Source organism: Eleutherodactylus coqui, chromosome 1 (genome assembly GCF_035609145.1).
Source record: "Eleutherodactylus coqui strain aEleCoq1 chromosome 1, aEleCoq1.hap1, whole genome shotgun sequence".
Taxonomy (NCBI): Eukaryota; Metazoa; Chordata; class Amphibia; order Anura; family Eleutherodactylidae; genus Eleutherodactylus; species Eleutherodactylus coqui.
The window spans coordinates 46,148,980-46,169,702 of record NC_089837.1 but is presented as its reverse complement, the minus strand read 5'-3'; the positions used below and the strand labels follow the sequence as shown (position 1 = coordinate 46,169,702).

At 47.9% G+C, this 20,723-nt stretch overlaps 1 protein-coding gene across 1 annotated transcript in view; it reads right to left on the bottom strand.

Annotated features, from left to right (window-relative positions):
• PKHD1 (PKHD1 ciliary IPT domain containing fibrocystin/polyductin) overlaps positions 1-20,723 on the bottom strand; it is a 483,679-nt gene that overhangs the window by 402,733 nt on the left and 60,223 nt on the right. Inside the window, exon 32 of the mRNA XM_066594190.1 lies at positions 20,227-20,373. Within this exon, the coding sequence (XP_066450287.1) occupies positions 20,227-20,373 (147 nt within the window). The remainder of the gene's footprint in view (positions 1-20,226; positions 20,374-20,723) is intronic.

Below are 20,723 nucleotides of genomic sequence, written 5' to 3'. Positions count from 1 at the left end.
GCACGGCCTGGTGACGCTTGCCCACCGCTGTGCTGCCACGCCGCGCGACACCGACTGCTGGCGACGTCCTGCTGCTGCTGACACATCTAGATTGCGAGACAGAGGTTGAGGAGGAGGAGGAGGAGGGTGCTTTAGTGGAGGAAGCATACACCGCCGAACATACCACCACCGAGCTGGGGCCCGCAATTCTGGGGGTGGGTAGGACGTGAGCGGTCCCAGGCTCTGACTCTGTCCCAGCCTCCACTAAATTCACCCAATGTGCCGTCAGGGAGATGTAGTGGCCCTGCCCGCCTGTGCTTGTCCACGTGTCCGTAGTTAAGTGGACCTTGCCACTAACCGCATTGGTGAGGGCGCGTACAATGTTGCGGGAGACGTGGTCGTGCAGGGCTGGGACGGCACATCGGGAAAAGTAGTGGCGACTGGGAACTGAGTAGCGTGGGGCCGCCGCCGCCATCATAGCTTTGAAGGACTCTGTTTCCACAACCCTATACGGCAGCATCTCAAGGCTGATAAATTTGGCTATGTGGACGGTTAACGATTGAGCGTGCGGGTGCGTGGCGGCGTACTTGCGCTTGCGCTCCAACACTTGCGCTAGCGACGGCTGGACTGTGTGGTGCGAGACATTGCTGGATGGGGCCGAGGACAGCGGAGGTGAGGGTGTGGGTGCAGGCCATGAGACGGTTGTGCCTGTGTCCTGAGAGGGAGGTTGGATCTCAGTGGCAGGTTGGGGCACAGGGGGAGAGGCAGCGGTGCAAATCGGAGGCGGTGAACGGCCTTCGTCCCACCTTGTGGGGTGCTTGGCCATCATATGTCTGCGCATGCTGGTGGTGGTGAGGCTGTTGGTGGTGGCTCCCCGGCTGATCTTGGCGCGACAAAGGTTGCACACCACTGTTCGTCGGTCGTCAGGCGTCTCTGTGAAAAACTGCCAGACCTTAGAGCACCTCGGCCTCTGCAGGATGGCATGGCGCGAGGGTGTGCTTTGGGAAACACTTGGTGGATTATTCGGTCTGGCCCTGCCTCTACCCCTGGCCACCGCACTGCCTCTTGCAACCTGCCCTGCTGATGCCCTTGCCTCCCCCTCTGAAGACCTGTCCTGAGTAGGCGTTGCACACCAGGTGGGGTCAGTCACCTCATCGTCCTGCTGCTCTTCCTCCGAATCCTCTGTGCGCTGCTCCCTCGGACTTACTGCCCTTACTACTACCTCACTGCAAGACAACTGTGTCTCATCGTCATCGTCCTCCTCACCCACAGAAAGTTCTTGAGACAGTTGGCGGAAGTCCCCAGCCTCTTCTCCCGGACCCCGGGAACTTTCGAATGGTTGGGTATCAGTGACGATAAACTCCTCTGGTGGGAGAGGAACCGCTGCTGCCCAATCTGAGCAGGGGCCCGAGAACAGTTCCTGGGAGTGTTCCCACTCCTGAGCATGTGTCATTGTAGTGGAGTGAGGAGGCTGGGAGGAAGGAGGAGCAGCAGAGAGAGGATTCGGATTTGCAGCAGTGGACGGCGCAGAACTGTGGCTGGACGATAGGTTGCTCGAAGCACTTTCTGCCATCCAGGACAGGACCTGCTCACACTGCTCATTTTCTAATAAACGTCTCCCGCGTGGACCCATTAATTGGGCGATGAATGTGGGGACGCCAGAAACGTGCCTCTCTCCTAATCGCGCAGCAGTCGGCTGCGACACACCTGGATCAGGAGCTCGGCCTGTGCCCACACCCTCACTTGGGCCTACGCGCCCTCGGCCACGTCCACGTCTTCTAGGCTTACCCCTACCCCTCAGCATGCTGTATTACCAGTGATTTGATTTCCCAGGCAGGAAATAAATTGGCGCAAGCCTGCAGGCCAAATATAATGTTTTCGCTTTTTTGCAAAGGGAAGGACCCACTGCGTATATTCAATGAACAATAACTTTTAGAACTGTAGTGTGGCCCTGAAAAAGTGACACACAACTTTAGTGTAGCAGAGTTATTAACTCTAGCAGAGCAGGTATTTGCCAGTCAGGAAAGACAATGGCGCAAGCCTGCAGTAAACCGTAGCTGGTTGCGTCTGATTTTTGTACGTTGTCCACGCAGCACACATGTACACGGAGACCTTAGGAATGACACAGGCAGGCCAAATATAATTTCTTTTCCTTTTTTGCAAAGGGAAGGACCCACTGCGTATATTCAATGAGCAATAACTGTGTTGTGGCCCTGCCTACACAATTCTTTCCCTGCAGTATCAATGGAGGGTGCAATGCTCTGCACAGACGATTTTTAGAAGAAAAAAAATATGCAACACTGCTAACAGCAGCCAGCACAGTACTGCACACGCTTCAATTTGGCCCTAGAAAGGACCGTTGAGGTTCTTGAAGGCTACACTCACTCCTAACACTCTCCCTGCCTATACACCACTTCTGTCCCTAATGCCGGGTGCAATGCTCTGCACTGCCGATTTTGAGAAAAAAAAAACACTGCTAGCAGCAGCCTGCACACAGGTAGATGTGGCCCTAAGAAGGACCTTTAGGGTTCTTGAAGCCTACACTAACTCCTAACGCTCTCCCTACAGCAGCACCAGCACGATAGTACTTTCCCTCAGCTAACTCACAAGGCATGTGTGGCGAGCCGCGGGAGGGGCCGACTTTTATACTCGGGTGACATCAGATCTCCCCAGCCACTCACAGCAGGGGGGTGGTATAGGGCTTGAACGTCACAGGGGGAAGTTGTAATGCCTTCCCTGTCTTTCAATTGGTCAGAAAAGCGCGCTAACGTCTCAGAGAGGAAACTGAAAGTAACCAGAACACCGCGTGGTGCTCGTTACGAGTAACGAGCATCCCGAACACCCTAATATTCGCACGAATATCAAGCTCGGACGAGTACGTTCGCTCATCTCTAGTCATAATGTGATTTTGTTTTTTTTTAATGAAAAAGTTTAGTACCGTGTCACCAGTAGAGCAAAGTGTGAGAGAAACCAAGTAATCTTGTAGATATGATACCTTTTAATGACTAACAAAAATACATGATGTTACAGCGAGCTTTCAAACCTCTCAGCGTTCTTCCTCAGGATTATGAAATAGATCCGAAGAGGCAAACAACACAATTAAAGAAAGACAGAATTACCTGCGGCCGAGCATTTCTCTAGTCACGGACACAACATACAACATATGAGAGTCACCATATTAAAAGGAAACTTCAAACCTTATCATCATAGAACATGGGTATCAAACTCATTTTCACCGAGGGCCACATCGGGCTTATGCTGACCTTCAAAGGCCCGATGTAAGACAGTATAGTTAGGGGTTGTTCACACAAGCGTATTTGTCTACATAATATGCAGTGACTAGAAGCCATTGATTCCGATGAGTTCGTTCACATGATGTATATTTTCACACAGCATGACCTATTTTGTTGCGTACTACGCACCCCAATAGGCCATTGAAATGAATGGGCTGCGCAAATACGTGGTGAATCCACAGGAAACCTATGAATTCACTGCATATTTGCGGCCCATCTGCATTCTTTTTTGCGTGCCCAAATATGCAGGCATAAGGGATTTTTGATTGCGCAAATATGCAGCGTATTTGTGTGGCCGAAACACAATCACGCCCGTGTGAACGAGCCCTAATAGTGACCGCAGTAGTAATAGAGACCCCTATAGTGATCGCAGTAGTAATAGTGACTCTGATAGTGGCCACAGTAAAAATAGTGGCCCAAGTAATAATATTGACCCTCATAGTGGGCCAATTAGTAATAGCAACCCCCACAATGGCCCAATTAGTAATAGGGACCCCCACAGTGGCCCCGGTAGTAATAACGACCCCCACAGTGGCCACAGTAGTAACAGGCTACCCCACAGTGGCCCCAGTAGTAATAGCGACCCCCCCCCCCCACACACACAGTAATAATATTAACCCCCTTAGTAGTAATAACCCCACAGTAATATTATCCCCCTCAGCAATATTAACCCTCCCATAGTAATATTAACCCTCTTCAGTAATATTATCCCCATCAGTAATATTAACCCAATAGCTATATAAACTCCCCTCAGTAATAATAACCCCCCCTCAGTAATATTAACCACCCCTCAGTAATATTAACCGCCTTAAGTAATAATACCCCCCCTCAATAATATTAGTTCCCTCCCCAATCCATATACTTACCTCCTCTTTGCTGTCAGTGCCGCTGCCTCTCTGCTCGCGCTGAGCCCAGGTGCACACTGAAGTCAGTGTGTGCGCCCGCCCTCTTCCTCCCGGAGGAGCAGGGGACTCTGGAGGAGGATCCCAGCTGCACACTGATGTCAGACTGTGCACCGGGATCAGTGGTAACAGCGTGATTACCAGCGGGGAGCTACGGCACCCCAGCTGGTAATCGCTACAGTGGCGAACAGCCGTCGGCCCGTGGACCTTGTGTTTGACACATGTGTCATGGAAGAATGAGGAAGGACCCCGAGAGGTTGGAAAGCTTGCTATTACATATATTTTTGCCAGTCATTAAAAGGTCTCATATCTACAAGATTACGTGGTTTCTCTCACTGAGGACAATCACACTGTGATTTTTTTATTCACATGCATAAAATACAGACTTGTAAAACACGTCTGAATAAACCAATGCAAATCAATGGTGATGAAGCTGTCCGTATTACCTAAGTTATACAGAGCGCAACCCAGCCATGTAGCTACATACCACTCCCAAGGGGAGGGGTGGAGAAAGCAATGGCAAACTACTCGACTATTTCTGCCAAAAATACTTTATGGATCACAGCCGGACAAGGATAGAAATGTATGGAGAATGATGATCCATAAAGTGACCGAAGGGATAAGCACTACCACATACGGAGCACAGATACACCCGTGAGGAAGACCTCTTAGAATCGGCCCGTCGAAGACAACCATAAGGCTGATGTGGCCCTCGGTGAAAATCAATTTAACACCCCTGCTATAAGAGAAACATAAAACTGAGACTACAGGGGGCAAAAGAGCCAAATATTATATCACTGCTGCCCCGTGCTGATGGAAGGTCAGAATTTGGCGCAAGCAGCATGAATTTACGGCCCCGTTCTATCTGGCTGGTGGAGTAATTCTACAGGGAAAGTGTGAGCGGAGCCACAAAGTGGAGGGAGGGAAGCATGACTGGGGTGGGGGACCGTAATGGGTTAATTGTATTGGGGGGGGGGGGGCTTACCAGGGTACAGTTGGGAGGAGTTTGAGAGTGGTTAGTATATATAACGTGCAGGTGTAGCTTGGGGGCAGCCGTCTTCTTCCAGGAGGCGGTTGTGACGTTTTCCCACCCCTCCCTTGTGGGTTGTTTTAATGAGGGAGGGGTGGGAAAACACATCTCTCCCCCCCCATTGTGTAGGTCATAGGAGGGATGGGTATGAGGAAATGGAGGTCTAATTTGCAGAGGATGCTGGGCAGGGTTCTTTTGGGGTGAACCCAAAGACCAGCTGTAGTAATAGCTGGCAGACCCATTATGCCACGTGCCCCCGTGTTGGCAGCTAAGGGTAAAGAGATGGAGCTGATGGCATAGAGCTGTTCTAATGTAGAAATTATACGTACAGTTTACAAGTTTAAGGCCGATTTTCGGCTGACTTTTTATTATCGCCAGCGAATCACGCATCTGAAGCTTTCCATAGCAAAGCAGCATGCTGTGAATTGCCGTCCGCAAGCGGAGAATCGCAATGATTTTCCGCTCGTGGACAGGGGGCTGGTGCTTTCCATAGCAACACTATGGAAAGCTTCAGATGGCGTGATTCGCTGGCGATTTACTGCCAGCGAAATCACGCCTGTGGACAGGGGGCCTTAAAGGGGTTGTCCCGCGCCGAAACGGGTTTTTTGTTTTTTTTAACCCCCCCCCCCCCCCCCCGTTCGGCGCGAGACAACCCCGATGCAGGGGTTAAAAAAACAACCCGCACAGCGCTTACCTGAATCCCGGCGGTCCGGCGTCTTCATACTTACCTGCTGAAGATGGCCGCCGGGATCCTCTGTCTCCGTGGACTGCAGGGCTTCTGTGCGGTCCATTGCCGATTCCAGCCTCCTGATTGGCTGGAATCGGCACGTGACGGGGCGGAGCTACACGGAGCTACACGGAGCCCCATTGAGAAGATAAGAAGACCCGGACTGCGCAAGCGCGGCTAATTTGGCCATCGGAGGGCGAAAATTAGTCGGCTCCATGGGAACGAGGACGCCAGCAACGGAGCAGGTAAGTATAAAACTTTTTTTAACTTCTGTATGGCTCATAATTAATGCACAATGTACATTACAAAGTGCATTATTATGGCCATACAGAAGTGTATAGACCCACTTGCTGCCGAAAATCGCGACCATCTGAAGAATTGGATTTCAATGTCTTCATTCAGTTGGATGATTTTTAGCTACATCAAAATATCGCGGCCAGATGCGCCAACCGATGGTTTGCCACGGACGGAAAAGAAAATTCTTGCCCTATCTTTCGGCCGCGATCACCCAGCAGCTCCCATAGACTTCTAAGAGAGTTTCCGGCAAAGGGAGGCGGAGGGAGTTTAGCAGCGGCTAGCGCTGCTAAACTATGTCAGCTGGCTCTATCTAAATAATAGGAGCCATGCCGAGCATTAATGCCGGCCGAAGGAATTCTCGGGCTGCGACGTATATACGCCGCACCCGACCGTGTGAATGAACAACAGTGATGCTGCGGAGAAGAAATCCTGTGCACCAAAGGGTTAATGACGGGGCTCCATATTGAATCTTAGCATAGGGCCGAATTCTATATTCCTTTCCATATATACGCCGCCCCCGACTGTGTGAATGAACAAGAAAACACAAATTTTAGCCGCGACTTGGTTGCGGCACTTTCTTGTTCATGCATTGTTCGCCCGCGATGCAGCTAGACGAAGAACACAATGCTCGTGTGATTGAGGCCTAAATACGTTGATATCTAATAAAAGGGCTGCTGTGGCTATTGAACCCATATTACAGTGCTGTGCTTTATGTAATATACCCTGTTTCCCTGAAAATAAGACATACCCTGAAAATAAGACATAGCATGATTTTCCAGAATTTTTGAGGATGCAAAATAATTTTTCAGGCTTTTTGAGGATGCTTGAAATATAAGCCCTACTCCAAAATTAAGGCCTGCTAACAGTTAATTTAAAAAAGTCAATTTAAATAGTGTCCAGGCAGCTATACATGTAAAAAAAAGTTAAACCTTTTTGAACAAAAATTAATATAAGACACTGTCTTATTTTCGGGGAAACACGGTAGTATCACCAGCGCCTTAGTCTTGTTTTCTTGGCACACCCTGCGATCTCTAATGACGCGAGAAATTGCCACAGTTCTTAACCCTTTCCAATCCACTGTCTGACGTCTGAAGACATTCTGATTGAAGGCTGTACAGCTCCGATGTCAGAAGATGTCCGGCAGGGTATTCTTACTGTATATTAATGGTCACTCTGTTGTCGTGGGCCTCTCCAGCATGCCCCATACCGCAGTACTGGCTCTGGCCAGCAGATGGCGCCATTGTAAAATGGTGGAAAGAGAAAACCCCCTAGGAGACCCTGAATCTAAATTTGGATAGCAAAGGGTTAAGGACGAAGAAGATCCAATGTGCTACTAGTCTTTAACCACTTAAGGACATGGCCTATTTTGGCCATAAGGTCGCAATGATTTTTGGGGGTATTTTCATCTTCACTTTTCGAAAAGCCATAACATTTTTATTTTTCCATCGACGCGGCCGTGTGAGGGCTTGTTTTTTGTGTGGTTGGGGGAGGAAACACATCAATTCTGCCATTATTCTTACATTGTTACTTATGAAGCATAAATGACGTGATACATTTTGTTCTGCAGGTCGGTACAATTATGAGGATACCAAAGTTATAATAGTTTTTTTTTTTTAGGTTTTTCTACTTTTGCACAATAACTTTTGGAAATTACTCTTTTTTTATACATTGTTACTTTTAAAGTCCCATAACTTTTTTAATTCTCCATAGTCGGAGCTCCTGTGAGGCTTTTTTTTGTGTGTGACGAGCTGTATTTCTTATTGGTACCATTTTAGGGTACATATGGCTTTTTTGATGACTTTTCTTTTTTCTAGGATGCAAAATGAACACAATCACTTTGACTCTGTTTTTTAGGTTTTGCTTTTACTAGAGATGAGCGAGCACGCTCGGTTAAAGCAGTGACTCAAGTGAGCATCGCTCTTTTCGAGTAACTGCATACTGATCCAAGCAGATTCGGGGGGCATCGGGGTTTAGCGGGGGGGAGGGTGAGAGATCTCTCTCCCCCCCACTCACCTCCCCCCCCCGAATCTGCTCGGACCACTATGCAGTTACTCGAGAAGAGTGATGCTCGCTTGAGTAACTGCCTTAACCGAGCATGCTCGCTCATCTCTAGTTTTTACGTTTTCTGCCGTGCAGAATAAATAATATGTTCAATTTATTGTACAGGTTGTTATGAATACAATGATATCAAATATGTGGGGATATCATTTTTTTTTTGTTTCGTTTCCTTTTTTATACTGTTTTTATTTTTTTATTTACATTTTTATGACCCTGTAGTGGCCTCGAACCAATAAAACTCTGATCGCTAGGATAATGCTTTGCAGTACTGCAATGCATTATCACTTACAACAGCGATCACCAGTGTCTGGCATCCGGTTGCCAGCAACCATTGGTTCTCCGCAATTACATAGCAGAGGGCCAATGACGTCACAGAGGGAGAGCGCTCCTTCTGTAAACCCTTTAGATGCTGCAATCTACATTGATCACAGCTTGTAAGGGGTGAACAGCGGGGATCAGTGTTCTCATCGATCCCTGGTGTTGCATATAAACTGACATCACAACACAAGAAAAGAGGAACATATAATGATGTCATATGGAGCCATTATGATTTCCTAGTACAGTAATACTACAGAGATATCATAACAGTAATGCTCGGAGAAGAAATCCTGTGCACCAAGGGGTTAATGATGGGGCTCCATATTGAATCTTAGCATAGTGCCGAATTCAAATTTACTATATTCCTTTCCATAGTCATGACTAAGTACACCGTACGGCTCAGTACAGGCAAGACCCCTTATTTGTTGGGCCGCAGGGTAGCTGTGATGGCAGGTACCCTAATAGTTACACCCATGGGACTGACCCCTTTCCATATGCACCACAACACAAAAAAATAATGGTAAAGCCACCATCCTACCTTCCTACAAGGGACAAGGTGGGAAATGCGGATGGACAAAGGAAGCAAGTGTGGATCTACTATAGAGGCAACTACTATTGGACATCCAGAGCAGGATGGCTTGGAAGTTGTATAGAGCAGATAATATGGGAGAACCAGCACCAATTGGCAACGTATCCATCTTTGTGGTGGTTGGAACATACATGACAAGCAAAATATTGGCCCTGGCCAATGCCCGTCTTGTCTCCTACAGGAGAATGGAACGACAATAGAGGAATTTCTTACAAAGTTGTAGAAGGCAGCAGTGGACAGAAGAAGTATGGGGCATGTTGAGGGTGGCCCTAGAACGTGAGCGGACAGAGTGCTTGCTTTATCATATTACAGTAAGACTGCTTTGTTTTTATTGTACTGTCTCTTTAAAAAGGGGCAGGATGGAGGAACAGGGTCTTGGTGAACGGAAAAGTTGCCGGACGCAAGTTGAGTTGAAGCGCATCAAAGCGTCAGAGGGAGGTAATTGGAGTCTCTTCTAACAGTGTTGCGGCTAGTATCCTCCGGTGATTGCCGAGCAACTGATAAGGCCGGATTGCCAGACTAAGTGGCACGATTGACCTGAATCCTCCATTTCTCCTCTGCTTGCTACTGTTATGCTGTACCAATGGGCTCATAGGAAAAGTGTTCCCAGTTAACTAGGCTGAGAACCATTGAATCGTTCCTGAGAAAGCGGGCTACGTCATATACCCCATGGCTACCAATGGGGCCCACTTATAGACCCGACCCTCACCAAAACAGTGGTCCGACAGCGGGCCATGAGCCTCTGATGAGGCAACTGTCAGTGTATGAGGAGGGACCATGACTACCCTGGTAGAGCGTAGCGTAGCCCTCCCAACAATACAGGCCTACCAGTCTAGGGAGGCTAGGGCTAGCAATGACTGGGAGATTATGGGGTCCTCTCAGGTGGTCCTTTACAACACTGTACCCTTAGTCTACTGAGAAACTGGGTAGCCCTCCTTCCATAGGCACCTCAATGTTACTGTACCTACAAAGAAGAGAACGGACGCAGGGGACACATATCACGTTTCTACTTCAAAAGATGGCAGAGGACATGCAATGTAAAATAAAGAAGAGAATACTAGAGGCTGGTACGGCTGCTGTGGGGTAGAAGAAGAAGCCCATTACAGGTTGGCAAGAAGAAGCCCAACACAGGTTGGAGTCGGCGGCTTTGTGTTATTTTCTTTCTTATGTATGTATTGTTGTTGTATTCTGTAATCATGTTTTTACCATCTATGTCCCCAATGACGTCATGTAAGACCTCCGGAGGACATTCACATTTTTTTTTCTATTTGACACTTTCCCACTGTAGCTGGGGCGTCCATAGGAGTCGCAGTTACAGGGGAAAGCAACACATGTAGTGACAATAGTCACTGGCAGAGCTGACCAGGGTCTAGTATGACCCTCCAGCTCTGCTTTAGCAGGGAACCCCAGCGGTCACATGACCCCCGGCTTCCGGAGTGAAAGTTACAGTTTACTTTTACTTTCTAGTACACAGCGCTCATGTACTCGGGGAAGCAGAAGGTAGAAAGGGTTAAAAACCCCTCCTGCCTTCTCCTCTGCGTTATCAGCTGTCACTAACAGCTGATATCCCGTCCTGCCTCTAATTAAATGCAGAGGAAGGAGGCTTAAAGCACCGTCATAATTTTACAATCGGCGCTGTAAATTTACTGTGCCTGGTCCATAATGGGTTAAGGAAGATCCTGATGAAGTTCCTAATTTGATTTTTGCAGAGCCCTGTAACCTCTGTCTACATTCACAGGACGTTTTTGGATCATAGATGGACGATGGGCCTGAGATATACTATCCAACCAAACGTAAGCATTTTTTTTCCCATATGTTACTTATTGGGGCTCACTGGCATAACTATAGAGGTTGCAGGGGATGCGGTTGCACCCGGGCCCAGGAGCCTTTAGGGGGCCCATAAGGCCTCTCTTCTCCATATAGGGAGCCCAGTACTATAAATAAAGCATTATAGTTGGGAGCCCGGTTACAGGTTTTGCATTGGGGCCTGAACCCTACTGAACATCATTGGGATAAACTGGAACGTTGCGTCAGGAAATATGAATAGCATCTTCTACTTTGAGAGAATTCATCAAACATTTGCAGGATGAATGGAGGGAAAACCATCTTAAGTGTATCGGACGTTACTAGAAAGTATGTCACGGAGATGTCTGATGTAATTAGGGCCAAAGGAGCCCATATGGCCATAAATACTACTTTTCATTCTTGCTCAGGTGCCCAATTACTTTTGTTATGGTGTGTGCTTGACAAGGATTCTGTTCATTTCTGCTATGTTTGAAGTATATAATAGTGTAGTTCTTTCACTCATGACGGTGAATAGCTCCATTTGGGGTTTTCGTCACAATGCAGTTTTTTGGCACCTGTGAAGAAACCCCCAGACGTAATCCCACAGCATAGGCAAAAATGCTGCATGAACGCTTCCTTATAAACATATGCAAAAATTCTACAAGAATTTGGAATATATATATTTTTTTGTTGTATGACAAACGTGGAGAGAAAGAAAAGGCATTCCTGTACTGCCACCTAGTGGTAATTGGTAGTATTGATCATTTCCAATTTCTGACAACAGTAACTACCCCTGGCGGATGTGTAGTCAGTTGGTGCTGCACTATGTAAGGTCTGCATACTGTCACTACAGGTCGGAATTACTACTAGCCAAAGTGGCTCAAAAATAATTAGCGCTGTTTGGCTGGTAGGAGCCACAAAGCAGTACAGCGGGCCGGATAAGTACCTGGTGTTCATAGGCGGAGCGCCCCCCACCCTCTGCAGAGTGACTGACAGGCTGCTATATTTACATGTATTCACACCCTATCCGCCTAATCGGGACATTTCTTGACTCTGTAAGGACTTAAATTGCGATACCATTTTCTCGAAAAACGCAATTCACTCGCTGTGAAAACCGCAGGTTCACAAGAGTGATGTTAATCCCATTTTTTCAGACCGACATCGCGCTCGCCCATGTAAATGCCGCCTTCGGATGTATTCACATGGGTGACTTTCACATGGAGTTCCGTCTGATGGCGATATGGACGGAGTTTATTCACATGAAGGACTTTCCTCTCAGAACAATATTGCACTTGCCAATGTGGATACAGCCTTAGCCCAGATTCACTCAAGTGTATTTGCGCAAAAAAATGTTGTGCGTGCAATACGCAGAAACTAGAACCCATCGATTTCAGTGAAAACTAGAAACCAGCTCCTCTGCAGTGGCTCCCACACAAGGACTGGCTGGAAGCCACAACTGATGCACAGGAAAAGGCAGCAGGTCCAACATAGGGTAAAAACTCCTTCTCTATATTAAAAATCCAGACAGACATAGAAGAACATGTAAGACGGCACATGTAAGACGGCGCATGTAAGACGGCGCATGTAAGACGGCGCAGGTAAGACGGCGCAGGTAAGACGGCGCAGGTAAGACGGCGCAGGTAAGACGGCGCAGGCAAGACGGCGCAGGCAAGACGGCGCAGGCAAGACGGCGCAGGCAAGACGGCGCAGGCAAGACGGCGCAGGCAAGACGGCGCATGCAAGACGGCACATGCTTCTTGTTCCTCTATGTCTGGATTTTTTAATAAAGAGTAAGGCCTCATGTCCACAGGCGGGTTTGAATTCCGGAATCCACATGGTGTACCCGAGCGGATGATCCGGAGTTCAAACTGCCCATAGACAATCATTAATTAATTAAAGCATGCAGGTTTGTTTTCCGGACCTGTTTTTGCCGCTGGTCACGCAGGGACAGCTTCCACTGAAGTCAATGGAAGCCGTCCGATCTACGGCACACCCAGAAGTGTCACTCTGGGTGTGCTGCGGGTCCCATGGGAAGGCAGGAGATTTTTTAAAAAAAATCTCCACCGCGCATGTGCAGGGGCGTGCCGACCGGAGGGCCCACCCACATGCTGGCGTGCTGACATGCACGGGGGAGATGCCGGATGACCTGCACGCATGCGGACTGGTAAGTAATGTCCTCATGCCATGAGCAGGGTTGGATCCCGTGACGGGACACCCGCTCACGCAACGTGACCCACCCGTGGACATGAGGCCTCAGAGTTTTTACCCTACGCTGGACCTACTGCCTTTTACGGTGCATTGATTTTAATGCGTTAATTCATAAGCGAGTATTTTGTATCGCGCACAGAAGAGATGCAGCCGGCTCTATAGTCCTGCACATTCATTAGAGAATTTGGCAATTTCAATGGCTGGGGGCTTCGGGAGGGATGTTTCTGCGTGCGCAATTGTGTATGACTTGCAAAACGTTCAGTAAAAAAAAGACGCAGTTGCGCGCAAATGTGCAACTTTCATTCCACAAATTAAGCTGGTATGAAGCCGCCTTACTCGCATGTTACTGGGATCAGGGTCACAGGAAATCTTTGGACCGTCCAGTCTTGATGCTGGAGTGCGGGCAGTTTACGTGCAGATAGACAACTCTACGAACGCTGCACGCCCTGAACTTTTTGCTCACGTAGGTTTTATGTTTGGAGCCCTGCTTTCCATCAGACTTTTAGCTGCCAACATGAATTTTTATTCACAGAAACGGGAAAAGTCTTTAGTTTTACTAGTTTCGCCCTTCACAGTTATAGACTAAAATAATAATTCTTTAATTAGATCCTTTTAAAAACATATATGGGCTACTTTCAACATACACAACATAAAGACCAAAGGGTATCACGGTATCCTTTCCATATAGAAAGTCTCAAATTTCGGTCGTGAGACTACTCGGCCTTCAAGCAAAAAAAGGTAAAGCTGGATAGCCGTGTGGTAGATATAGATAGGGCATATAGCCGCTGATAAGTCAGTTAGAATGTAGTTGACTAGTATTCAAGGAGATCCTTACACAACTTGAGGGGTGATCAGGTCTCAGTGATGGTAGAAATATTAGGCATTAATAACTCAGGACTCAAATTTAGATAGTTGGAGACCTATATGAGTGCAAAAATTTGCTCCCATCAAAGTCAATATCATCTCAAGACTTTAGTTCAAATAGTCCGAGATATATAGAAGTACAGAAGTTTGCTCGACGCGTTTCCCCACTAATACGTGGTTCATCAGGAGCAGAAGAGTGTAGGATACTGACTGTTTCTTCAAAATACACAGTCTTATCTAGACTGAGTAATGAGTAAAGACCACTTGATGATGGTAAAGGATTTTCTATCGACTTATGAGATAGGTAGATGTATCATGTAAGGCGTAGTGTTTCCACTTTTGTGCGCTTTATTTATTTTTATTCGGACCTATTACGTTCCAGTACAATCAACAGTTGAAATGGCTATAGTAAGTCAATCAGCTGTCCAGCTGCTGTCTTGGCAATGAGCGACAGCTGTGATTGTCCGGAAAATCACTTATTCTAGAAGCAATATGTAAGTTCACAATAGTGCTCTAGATAGGTTCTGGTGGTCCAGTTGAGAGAGCCGTAGAGGGTTGTCCCGCGCCGAAACGTTTTTTGTTTTTTTTCAATAGCCCCCCCATTTGGCGCGAGACAAACCCGATGCAGGCATAAAAAAAAAAAAAAACGTCCAGTACTTACCCGAATCCCCGCGCTCCGGTGACTTCTGACTTGCCTTGTGAAGATGGCCACCGGGATCTTCACCCTCGGTGGACCGCAGGGCTTCTGTGCGGTCCATTGCCGATTCCAGCCTCCTGATTGGCTGGAATCGGCACACGTGATGGGGCGGAGCTACGAGGAGCCGCTCTCTGGCACGAGTGGCCCCATTCAGAAGACAGAACACAGGACTGCGCAAGCGCGTCTAATCGGGCGATTAGACGCTGAAGATTAGACGGTACCATGGAGACGGGGACGCTAGCAGCGGAGCAGGTAAGTGAATAACTTCTGTATGGCTCATAATTAATGCACGATGTACATTACAAAGTGCATTAATATGGCCATACAGAAGTGTATACCCCCACTTGCTTTCGCGGGACAACCCCTTTAATAGTGTATTTCGGCTATCTGTCTGGTATAAATAAGTGGCTGATCTTTTCAATGTACCACCTATATGTAATACCACCAGTAAATAAATAGATCTGGTTTGGTCTAGATGTATGACCACTAGTTAGTGGTGGTTCCCCAGATCGATCAGGAGATGATCCATCTGCTAAGGATGCATGGCATCCAATAATCCCGTAAGGGAGTATTTGGATCACACGCAATGCTGGCAGTAGTAAGACCAGGACTAGTCTAAACTAATAGTCTGACTGATAGTCCTCTAGATATTCTAGTCAATTAAGATGCCCCCAGCATTGCTAACTACCAGTAAGTGCATTAGTGGTTCAGCCGCCTATCTACCTAAATCAAGCAATGAAGTCGATAGAGCTAGTATGCTGATAAAATAAAAAATGATAAAGAAAGGTGCAGCGCCTGCGGCTCTGTGGATCTGCAACATGATTTTTTAGATATTTTTAGCAAAACATTACACTTTGATGCAAAATTGCACGAAGCCGCATGTTACTATAAAGAGCTGAGTGGCATTTTTGCAATGTGCTGGATGTAAATATGAAAAAGGGGGAATAATGTGATTCACTGAGCTACACACTGGTTTGGTTTTGGGCCAAATACTGAGGTACCCCAGTTTTCAGCCTCTAACCACACTATATGAAATTTGAGCTCTGTTGTGGGACCCCCAGGCTGTTACCCTAATAGTGGCCCCAGTACTGTACCTGCTGACTCTACTTAAGGCCTAGGCGAACCTTTTAGAGACTGAGTGCCCAAACTGCAACCCAAAACCCAATTATTTATCGCAAAGTGCCAAAACATCGGGGGGCGGGGCTTATCACGACGTATGATTTTACCCCCGTCGTTCTAAAAAGGACAGGGCAACTTTAGACGGGGTGCAGATTGTGACTACTTTTAGGATGTCGAAATGCTGTGGAGAATTCTGCAGCATTTCTGCATCCAAAAAGCAGTCAAGATCTGCACCCTGTCTATTTTTAAACAGCCCTGCACATGTCCGCCACATGTAAACATACCCCAGCCGTAATAGTGACCCCCCGCCAGCGGCCCCAGCGATAATAGCAAACCCCCCCCCCAGTGGCCCCAGCAGTAATAGTGACATTCCACAGCAGCCCCCAGTATCATAGTGACTCCCCACAGCAGCCCCCAGTATCATAGTGACCACCCCCAGCGGCCCCCAGTGTAATAGTGACCACCCCCAGCGGCCCGCAGTGTAATAGTGACCCCCCACAGCATCCCGCAGTGCATTAGTGACCCGCCACAGCAGCCCCCAGTGCAATAGTGACCCCCCACAGCGGCCCACAATGTAAAAGTGATCCCCCCACAGAGGTCCGCAGTGTAATAGTGATCCCCCCACAGCGGCCCCCAGTGTAATAGTGACCCTCCACAGCAGCCCCAAGTATAAATAGTGACATCCCCACAGCGGCCTCCAGTATAATAGTGACACCTCACAGCGGTCCCTAGTATAATAGTGACATTCCACAGCAGCCCCAGTGTAACAGTGACATCCCACCCCCCCCACCCCCGAGACCCATACACTTACCCCTTCCTCCTCATGGCAGCACCCCTGCTCCTCTGCCGGCGTGCCGCCAGCAGCGCTGATCGCAGGTACACACTGATGCCAGTGTGCTGCCGGACGCCTCCTCCCCCTGCTCTCATGGAACGAAGTAGAAGACGTCAGGGAAGGGGTGAGGAGGATCCCGGCTGCACACTGACGTCACAGTATACGCCGGGATCAGTGCAGATAGCAGCGCTGCTGAGTGAATGTTGGCAGAGGAGCCGCCGCCCTTGTCGGCATTCACTAACGTGGTGAGTGGCCAACGGTGGCACCTGCCAGCAGGGAGGGCTCTCTGTGCCACCTCTGGCATGCGTGCCATAGGTTTGCCACCACTGGCCTAAGTGCAGTACCTGAGAGTGTGAACAAGATTGTAGTCAGACAGTCCGGGTGGGGGCAGGTGGCACATGTCAGCATGGAAAACAAGGCAGAGGCCGGGTCTCAGGCAGTAGGTTTGGCATAGTGGATCAAAGCGTACTCAAACTAACAAGCCAGGTCAGAAGTAGAGACGGGAACGTAATCAGGAGTAGCCAAGAAAAAGCCAGGAAACTGGTAGATCAGAATCAACCTGCTAGCAGCATGAGCAGACTGAAAATGATCATGGGGGAAGATGCTCCATATAAGTAGGTGCCTACGGCGATTGGTGGGGGAGTGAGAAGTTCGGTACACACTTGGCCTTCAAGAGGACAGCTGGGAGCAGGAGAGCACCCTTCGGACAACTGTTACAGTTATTACAGACACAAGAGACCGACGTCTGCCGTGAAGGGGGCTAGAGCATGTGACGCAGCCATCAGGAGAGGTAAGTCGACGGCCATGGCAGCATAATTGAATAAAATTCAAGTTCTATTTGTGTGAGATGTGTGAAAATTATTCTGAAACCTCTGGCAGCGGAAGGGTTAAAGCAGAGCTAACTTTTCCTTTAAAGGGGTTGTCCAGTTGTAAACTATTGATGGCCTATCCTCAGTACAGATCACCAATAATAGATCTGCTTTGCTCCATTGCCCAGGACCACCATCAATCAACTGCGTGCCAAAGCCGATTTCTGCAGGAAGCAAATAGCTCTGTTCCCACCACAGTGACCAGACTTGGTATTGCAGGCCAACCTCCCATTCATTTCAATGGAAACTTGGCCTGCAGTACTAATCCTGGCCACCGCAGTGAGAACAGAGCTGTCAGCTGCCTTTAAAAATCAAGTCACCATACAAATGCACCAACCCGGCAAACAGCTAATCGGCGGTGGTCCTGAGTGAGCAATCTACAATCGATGACCTATTCTGAGCATAGGCAATCAACAGTTTACAACTGGAGAACCCCTTTAATTGCATCTCTTATGCACTGTGATAACTTCTCGAGTTATAAATATATAGTAGGTTTACTTGCAGTCCCATGCAAAACCCCAGATGATGATGATGAGATGAGATGTGACAGATGACTGACGCAGGTATTTTTGGTAGTACCGTCCCTTTAAGAATCCGGTGAAGTATGTAATGCAGAATCTACCAGAGTATGCGTCCTGTGGGAATCCGCTGCTATGATATAATGACAGTATAGACAGTGTATTTATGACCCTCTTATCATTACGCTGTCTCGTTACCTGATTTTAATTAACCTCGTGTAGCGTGTGTTGTACTTGGCAGCCGCAGACGTTTGTTTCCTGCTGTTCGCCCCAAACACGTAATTCATTGTTCAAACACAGTAAAAAGTAATGTTATTTTTTCCCACGGGAGAGAATCAATGTCACGTTATTTCCCATCGTGTGCAAACCGCTACGGCTCACATAGCGATCCTGTTCTCAGACCTGAACCAGCCAAGACATGAGATCAGATGAGATCAGCACTCGAGGGGCCACATCCAACCTCGTAAGTAGGTGCAACCCGCCGCCATGCCCACGCCAAAGAAGAGTTTTTATGTGTTGTCACTGACCTCTATAAGGTAGATGTCCACTTAGGCCAACCCTCGTCAACATGACCTGCTGGGACATATGGGCGTCATATAAGGGGGTGGCTTGACGCACCCCTCTAGCAGCCGGAGAGGACAGCAGTAGGCGCTTACCTTGACTATGTTTCAGAGTAAATAAAACAAATCCATGACGTAAGAAGAACCAGAGCTCTCCTCGAACACATGGTGGACTCATCACGGCAAGACCTATGAATGTGGCCCCTGCTGAGAACCATGGGCCCAGCAATCCTATATCAAAAATTGCCCTTATTCTCATTTTAACCCATAATTGTTGGGTCAAAAGGGTATTCCAGCGACACTAATTTATTAAACTAGCTGATCGTTCGGGGTACGACCACTGAGACGCCCACTGATCGGGGAACATGAGTCTGTGAACAAGTGGTAGGGCACAGCTGACCCTGCTGGGAAGTGCCTGCTGGTGGTATAAATGGCGTGGCACCCAAGCATTGAGTAGTGTACGCCAGTAGTGTAGGCCTTTAACACTAAGCCACGCTCCTTATATCACTTCACTGTAATAGTACCCGTAAGTGACCACCTGACAATAATAGTGCCCCTTAGTAACCCCTCACAGAACTAGTATACTTTAAAATAACAGTACAACTAGCTCTACACGGTGATAGTGATTACAGTTCAGTTACCTCCTGTGATCACAGGTAACAGGTGCTTTTTTCCTATATCTGGGCCCAGGCCACCATGACCAGCCACAACTTGCCTCTGCACACTCTTCCTATCCTGTCGCTACCTCCAATGAATCTCTCAGTAACCCCCCTACACTACCAGTGATGCCTCTGTGGCCCCACATAGTAATGTCCCCCTCTATGGCCCCACTTAGTTACAGTTCCCCATTCTGTGGCTCCAGGTATCATGCTCCAATCTGTGGCCATAAGCATTGTGCTCCATTCTGTGGCCCCAGTTGTTGTCCGCCCTGCCAGACCCCCATTTTCCTTGCCTCCCAAACCTTAGCTATGTAAGCTGTTGAATGCCATGTCAGGGATGAAGATAGAAAATGCAGTGGATGTTCTGCTAATTGATTAAAGTTTGGAAGTAGGAGGCGGGCCATTGCTATGCCTCCTAGGATGGCGAGACAGTCATCAAAATCAAGGACTATTCCACCAGATATGGGATGGTTGGGAGATATGCCAAATCCGGTGAGAGAGGTTGGATGCAGTCAAGCAATGTAAGATGTGGAAAGCCCTCTTGGCTGAGACTGGAAACCTTGCAACCATAAACTGATTTCATATCCCCTACTTGTGAGGCTGGAGCCACGCGGATCTGCTGGGTGCCTAAAGTGATGGTAACTTGATCCCAGGTGAGATTGTAGGGTTGATATTGTTGCTAAGTTCTGAGGACTGTGTTATCAAGTTCTAAAGATTTCACGGTTACTGCTTACTGCAATCTGTGTTCTGATGGGTCCCCACAACTGTCCATCTATCTAAAATAAAGGGATCAACCAACTCTCTCCAGTGGCCCCTTAGCAGCCGCATAGTCTGTTTCTATGGTACATTAACCCTTGTGTGTAGGGTGACATTACACTTCACACGTGGTCCAACTCATTATCTAAGTATTTGCTGCACTCACTGTTTAGTTTCCAGTTGGAGCAGTAGAGATCGGTGGCCGTTGTGAGGCTGTCAGACACTTTACAGGGAGATCCACAGATAGTAACCGAGGTGTTTCCTGGAGAAAAGCCAGTTCCAGTAATATGCAGAGTCCTGTCATCCATGCAGTCTAAACAGTAAAGCAAAAAACATTAACAAAATGACCTCCTGTGAAGATCTCTCCACTTACTGCTAACAAGAGGGAATGCAACTGTATTCTGAAATGAAGTTCCTCTCAGAAGTGGGATTGGATTGGCACATCAGAAGATCCTCCAGAAGGCCCAGACTCTGGCACAATAATAGGTCCCAGAAGGGCCAACTGAAGACAATCCTATTTGAGGATGACTTTGGAGCAATCACCTACTGCTAGGGTCTTTATCTTATGGGAGGATTAACAAATAACTTATTAGAACTAATAAACTAGATCTATATTTTCAAGGCAGTAGTTGGACATTAGGGCATTCTTGCCCATTCTCATGT